Source organism: Platichthys flesus, chromosome 10 (assembly GCF_949316205.1).
Source record: "Platichthys flesus chromosome 10, fPlaFle2.1, whole genome shotgun sequence".
Taxonomy (NCBI): domain Eukaryota; kingdom Metazoa; phylum Chordata; class Actinopteri; order Pleuronectiformes; family Pleuronectidae; genus Platichthys; species Platichthys flesus.
The window spans coordinates 5,623,650-5,630,445 of record NC_084954.1 but is presented as its reverse complement, the minus strand read 5'-3'; the positions used below and the strand labels follow the sequence as shown (position 1 = coordinate 5,630,445).

General features: G+C 43.9%; 1 protein-coding gene across 1 annotated transcript; it reads right to left on the bottom strand.

Moving 5' to 3' along the window:
• Positions 1-1,908: 1,908 nt before the first annotated feature.
• cldn11a (claudin 11a) lies at positions 1,909-5,866 on the bottom strand. Its single transcript, XM_062398129.1, has 3 exons — positions 5,393-5,866; positions 5,019-5,183; positions 1,909-3,226 (listed from the first exon to the last, which is right to left on the bottom strand). Exons 1-3 carry the CDS (start codon positions 5,616-5,618, stop codon positions 2,958-2,960), a joined length of 660 nt encoding a protein of 219 aa, XP_062254113.1. The 5' UTR covers positions 5,619-5,866; the 3' UTR covers positions 1,909-2,957.
• Between the last annotated feature and the right edge of the window lie 930 nt (positions 5,867-6,796).

Sequence of the window (6,796 nt, the reverse complement as noted above, 5' to 3'; positions counted from 1 at the left end):
GAAGTCTGTTTGGTTGTTCTTGTGTAATCTTGCTCACAAACCAACAAACAGATGAGGGTGATCACAAACTCTCGGTGGAGGAGCAGACCAGTGACCTATGGGAACTTGCATCATTCTGCACCAGAGTAAGTCCGTCGCTCAGTCAACAACAACATATTGTGTTTCTAAGACTGACCCTGCTGTTGGGGTCTTTTATGGAGCTCTAGCAAAGTGCTTTTCGGGCTGATGAGCTTAAAAATGAACTTGAAAATCACTCCTTAATTTGACAAACAACAGCAGAGCTACATTGTCTTTTTGTTGTTGACGGACTTCAGGAGGAGAATTATCTTTGCTTGTGTTTTTTTGCAGTTTAGGATTTTATTGTATTTGGCCTCAGCAGTGAGAAAACAGAGTGGTTCTGCTTAAAGCATCTTCACGTGCAGGGCCTCTGCAGGAAACCACTACAACATGAACAACCAGTGGGTTTTACAGGTGTTGGGTGCAGTAGGCGGCAGGTGGTTATGAGTTTGGATAGTGACACACAGTGTGCATATTGAGCTAAGCTAACAATCTCCATACTCACTGCCCATGGGAGCAGTGTTGCGCAATCCCTTCTGATGATTCACACATGCATCATTTCAATGGCCTTGGATATAAATTCAAAACACATCTGACCGATAAAAACAAATAGTTGTTATGAGCAAATTCTTGTGTCTCTCTGAAACTGGGAGAAATACATCATTTAAGGAGGAAGAACCCCCCCCCCCCCCCACACACACACACACACACACACAATAAACCCTCCAGCAGCCTGGAGCTACAATAAACCAGAGCACTACTGTGTTTTGATAGGAGGACTTAACGTTCACTCCCTTTTCACTGAGAAACTCACTGCTCAAAAAGTGTTGCTGTGAGTTTTACTTTGTCCAGCTTCAGAGAGACATGCACGCACGCACACACACACAAACACAAACGCACACAGAAGGTGAGAAGGGAAAAATCCATGGCAGATCTCCCAGTGTTGCTGAGTGGTATTCTGGGCAGAAGTAGAAATAGACAGGATGACGGATCCCCGAGAAAAGAAAAGAAAATACTTAATCCATAAATAATTACTGTAAAAGATTGAATATCATGGAGTTACAAGGCCGCTGTAAAAGAAAAACAGATTTCAAAACTTCTTACACAACATTTTTTGTTGTCGTTGTTGACACGCAGCGACTACGCAGCAACGGTTCAGCAAATCATATCACAACACTACAAGTTCTGTTTCAGCAATTCAGGAGAGCTTGGCTGCCCACGGCCCACCCACTGGTCTCCTGTGGACTGGATGGCTCCACGCCTGGAGCAGCATCACATTACAGGGAATGCACACAATGACATGATCATACACACACAGACACACACACCTGCACACCAGGCGGGCCAGGAAATTCAGAGATACAGTCTAAACTGACAGAATGATGTGCGTCTGATTCTGTGTGTTTTGAAGATAAGCCGAGGACAATGAGAAACATAATGTTTCCAGAGTATCGTGTAATATCTGAGACGTGACTCGGTGACCTCGATCTGAGCAGGGAAGCTACACACTGGACAAAATGATCTCTGTGTGTGTGTGCGTGTGTATGTGTGTGTGTGTGTGTGTACAGACCCATAAGTACACACTCTTCTTTGATGACCTAACTCAAGGTCAATGAGTCATATAACAGATATCACACAGTAGCAACAAATTCTCCTTGTTCTCGGCTTGTTCACGAACATTAACACAACACACACACACAATTGCTAATCGTGCATTTTCCAATCTGCATTATAAGGCATAACAAAGTTGTTCCGCACCCCCCCCCCCCCCCCCCCCCGTTTCTAGTCAGTGACGTGAGAACCTCTTCTCATCTCCCTGAGACAGACTCCAGACAAAGGCAGTTTTTTTTTTATCATCATATCTTTTTTATTGTATAAAATCAAACAATAGCACATCAGTGAAACAATAAATTACCAGCTAACACTGCTTCCACGTGTAGCCGAGGTGGAAAGCTCCAGTTGGGAATACAGGGGTTCCACCTGTGCCGTTCAGAGCGCGTCTGAGAAAAACTGAACATTCAAGTCATCGCGTTCCTTCAAGAGAAGTTAATCTACATAATACTGTTTTTTTATTTTTTATTTAAACGCATACAAGTGGAACATAGAAAAAATTACAGGATAAGCTGCTGTTGGGTTGATTTTAGATGATGAGACACAACTATAAAATGACAGATCTGGACAAAGGGTGAAAGTTTTCTCTTGTAAGTTATTGCTGCCAGGTCAGTGGACATGTTAAAGGATTTTAAGCTCCCATCATTCAACTTGTCTTCCTGGAGAAGCTCGATAAAAACCACTGCCACCTTTCTTTTCATCACGAAGCAAAATGCACCATAGAGTTGTTTGATAGGACTGACAAAAATTAAAAATACACAATGTTAACACTGTCATACCCTGCTGTCATCAAAAAGACACAACAGGATTTAAAAAAACGTAATCATCAACGAAGCCGCTCATGAGATTTCACCTCGATAGATGCGTAATAGAAAAATAGAAGTGATATAGAAGATCGATATTTCAGTCCACGAGACCTCAGGTGATTAGAAACTTCGTGGTCTGAGTCCGCACTCGGGATGAAGGCTGGAGGAGGACGAGCTCTGAGGTGGACAACACAATCCACCAATGGAAAAAGAGCTCCAACAAAAGCAGGTGTGTGTGTGTCTGGAAGTGTGAGTGTCTCCTTTCCGTGTGTGTTTGTGCTCATCCATGAATTTCCCCTTCTACTTTTAAACGACATGATTGAGTGTGTGAATGTGTCTCCTCTCACAGCACAGGTGTGTACTAATACTTCTTGTGTTGAATGTGAATGTGTGTTTGTTTGCCCTTGTGTATCGGTCTCTATATACAGACTATAACTACAGTCCCCCTGCACTTCCACGAGGGATCCACGATCTCCCCCCGGCTCAGACGTGGGCGCTCTTGGCGTGATTGGTGGAGGGGGCGGGTGGCTGGTTGCCGCCCCCCTGTTTGGAGTAGTAGAAGCGGTTGTTCTCCTGGAAGGAGGAGGAGGAGGAGGAGGAATCCGCTGTGCAGCAGGTGAGGATGCAGCCGCCCAGCAGGGAGAAAATAGTGCCCACCCAGCCGGTGTAGAGGGAGAAGCCGAAGGACATGAGGCCGTGCTCCCGGTGAGCTCCGATGGGAAACCAGACCGTAGAAACCATACCGCACAACGCTGAGGACACAAAAAGGCTGTTACAATAAGAAACACAAAATAGTGCAACATGAGCTCACATATGGAATAAGCAATTAAGTGTGGAAGTAGAATGTATCTGTTGAGACGATTAAAGCAACCTATAGGTCTAATCTTGCTGAGTGTGCGTGAACAAACATAAAGTATCGTATGATGATATTTGAAATGCAAGATGATTCTGCTGAATAGAACAGATACACATGCGTGCATAGTGCTTGCGTGCACGGGCATGTTATACAATGACACTCAGGATGCAAAATAGTGCAAATAGACATTCCTTGTGCACATATCATGTTGTATTGTCAACACACAAAGGATGCAAATATGTTCAGCTAAAAGCACAATTTGTTAATGTGTGTAACTAAGGCTCGACTGGACAGATATTTATAATATCTGATTTAGTAAAAAGGTACACATACATATTGGTAATGAAATAAACTATGACTTCATTCTTTAAACTCCAAGCAGTAGACGCCCGTGTTTAAACTCTATCCTCTGAGTTTACGTTCAGATAAAATGCGAGTTGTCATCTGATGTCAGAACTTCACAATCAGCCTCACTGTGGGAGTGAGGCACAAACTGTCTGACCTGAGTGTGACTGGACTGAAGATAAGATAACAGTTTTAAACAATGTCTTCAAACGTTAGATTAAGAATAGAGGGAAGCATTTAAAAAGTTTTATTATATTTTCATACGCTTCATTGCAGGGCTCTAGAGAACCACGCGCTGACACAAAGAATGTGTAGAATAATATTTGGGAGCGCGGAGGCTTAATGGTGTTATTAAATATTTGCCTTGAACTACAGAGGAAGTGCTTAGCCTCGTCCAAGACCTGTGCAAATATTGAACTCCTCTGACAGGGACACATCTCCTGTGGTACAGCTTGGATCCTTGCCAGCGGGCCTCAGAGGTCAAGTTACAGGCGAATACATTTTGAATACTGCTCTATAATTGGGGGGGGGGGCAGGAAAGCTTCCCAACGGATGCTTCAGAAGAGCCTGTAAACAAACATAATTAAAGTTGAACTCAAACTAATTGTCGCTGGCATCCTTTCTGCTGCCAGCACGGAGGAAGTGAAGGACAGGAGGACAAGTGGATTTTAATTTTGCTGTGCAACTGCGTAAACAAACACACAAACACACGAAATCCTAACTGGTTTAAAACTGTTCCTCAGGACAAAATCCTTTAACAGCTTCGGCTAATTTGAACATATGGTGAAGTCTGCGTTCGGGGGGGTATAGGCTGATTTTGAAGTTGGAAATAGTTTTGCTGTGACAAGCACAGGGGAGAGGAAAAAGTCAATTATGACGACAGAAAGTTTCATCTGAGGGACACGTGCACTGGAAAATAGTGCAGCGCTGACTATTTTTGAGCAAAGTAAAAGTGGACAATTCCTGGGGGGGCGAGTTTCCATGTGGTGCAGGACAAAAGCAGGGTGTGGATGAGAGTAGGTGGAGGAGAGGAATGTGGTGGGATCAGGGGGGAAGGGTTCAATGGAACAGGAACATATAAGTTTGTGTTACTCTGTGTGTGTGTGTGTGTGGGTGTGTGTAAGTGTGTGCATATGTGCGCACCCCAGGGAGGAAGAAGACAGTCATATCCAACATCCTCTGCTCTCCGCAGCCCGAGAGCATTTGAGGTGGGGTTAGCAAAGGTCAGTGTCACAAGGTCGGAGGGGATCTTGGTGAGTTCATGTATAATTTACATTTTTTCAGTCTTAGGATTCAAGCTTTGTTCAATAGGTTGAGGTTGCCCTATGTGTGAGGCTTCTTACCGACTATGAATATGAGGACCCCTCCCAGGATGGTGCGTCTGTTCTTGGAGCTCTGTGGCTCGTTGCCAAGGTTGATGCAGGGCATGGACATGAGGAGCATCCCCACAGCCGGCAGACCTAGGATCGAACCTGTGATCATCAGGGCGCGAGTGGTCTGGATGTAGGCTGTGGAAACAAACATATATATATCAAACCTGTGGCCACACTAATATACATATATGATTGAAAAGAAATAAAGAAAACAGCACAAAAAGAAAAACTTCAATCCTAAAGTTACAACCCAAGTTAAATAAGTGTGTCATAGGTGAATAGGAGCTGTTATAGAAGATTGCACAACATCAAGTGAGAATCCAACTATAAGTAAAGTTTCTTACCTGGCAGTTCCAGGATCTGCGTCAGGGACACGCAGTGGTACAGTCCCGTGGAGATGACGCACTCCGCCCAGGGTCCCTTGGCTCCCAGCTCATCCATCTTCTTGCAGGTGTTCAAACCGTATTTACACATGTTCACCCAGTCGTTGGTGGCCGTCGCGATGATGATGCCCAGCCAGCCGAGGCAGCTGATGAGGAAGCCGCTCAGTTGGAGACACGAGTTCACCATGGCGCAGACTGTGCGTAAAGATCGCTTTAACTCCCGAGTTCAGAAACCGTTAGAAAAAGGGATGAAGCTGAGAAAAGCAGCTCAACTGTGAAATAACAGCCTTAGCTCGGATATATTAGAAGTGATATTCCACGAGTTCGTCCAGTGTCAAAGTTTACTTTTCCTCTGCCAACTCCGTATTCCATCAATTTTGCTCAGTTGCGCACTTCAAAAGAATCAAGCTCTCATGTCATCGTAGGTTTTTATAGGGGGAGGTTCAGCAGAGGAGAGAAAAACTACTCCAGAACTTCCAGCCAATCAGAGACTTTGCATGTGTGGACAAAAAAAGAAATTCCCTGACTTGTTTTGCTTCTTCAACAAGTTGGAGCGAAACACTCGCAACAGACGCATCCGACGAGTCGGTGGAGCCTCTGCAGGATGAACTGGGTTTAATGGTAACTGTACTAGGGAATCTGCTGCCATCTACTGGTCACAGAGGGTAGTAGAAAGTGCAGTACATGCACTGAGCACGTGTATTTTAGATGATTGGAAAACATGAGAAGAAAATGATCAATTGAAAGAAATCAATTTGATTTTATACCGAGTAATTATTAATATTTCAGTTAAATGTAGACCTATATTAAAGTTAACTCACTCATTCTGCAGATTGGGACCTTCATTTATTTACTTTGTTTTATTAAACTATTATTTATTATTATTGATCTGCTTTCAAGGTTATAGACAGAAGTGGAGATCTAGTTTGAATCACTGTATGTGCTGCTGCATTACTCAATAAAAAAACCCTCTATTAACAAGCGCTACATGTGAATTTGAGGAATCTGAAGGCGAAGGACACTCAATACTTTTACCCCTACAGAAGTATCGAGTGATACAAGAAACTGGTGGGATTGTAAACGCTGTACGGCAAATGGAAGATGGAGTCTTGGTCCGGGTATCTGCTGTCTACAGTGGAAGCCCCAAACTATTGGTCCCCAGAGACTAAGCCCTTGTCAGACAATAGCGATGGGCTCCGAGATAGCTCGATACACACAGGTACACACACACACACACACACATATTGAAGCCTGCTATAATTTGCACTCACTGCCGGTGCTATGAATCAGCAACTATAATCAACCTTTAATTAGCCCCACAATCCTGTTTCTGTTTATTCTCCTGTCCGGTTGTTTCAGCTCGAA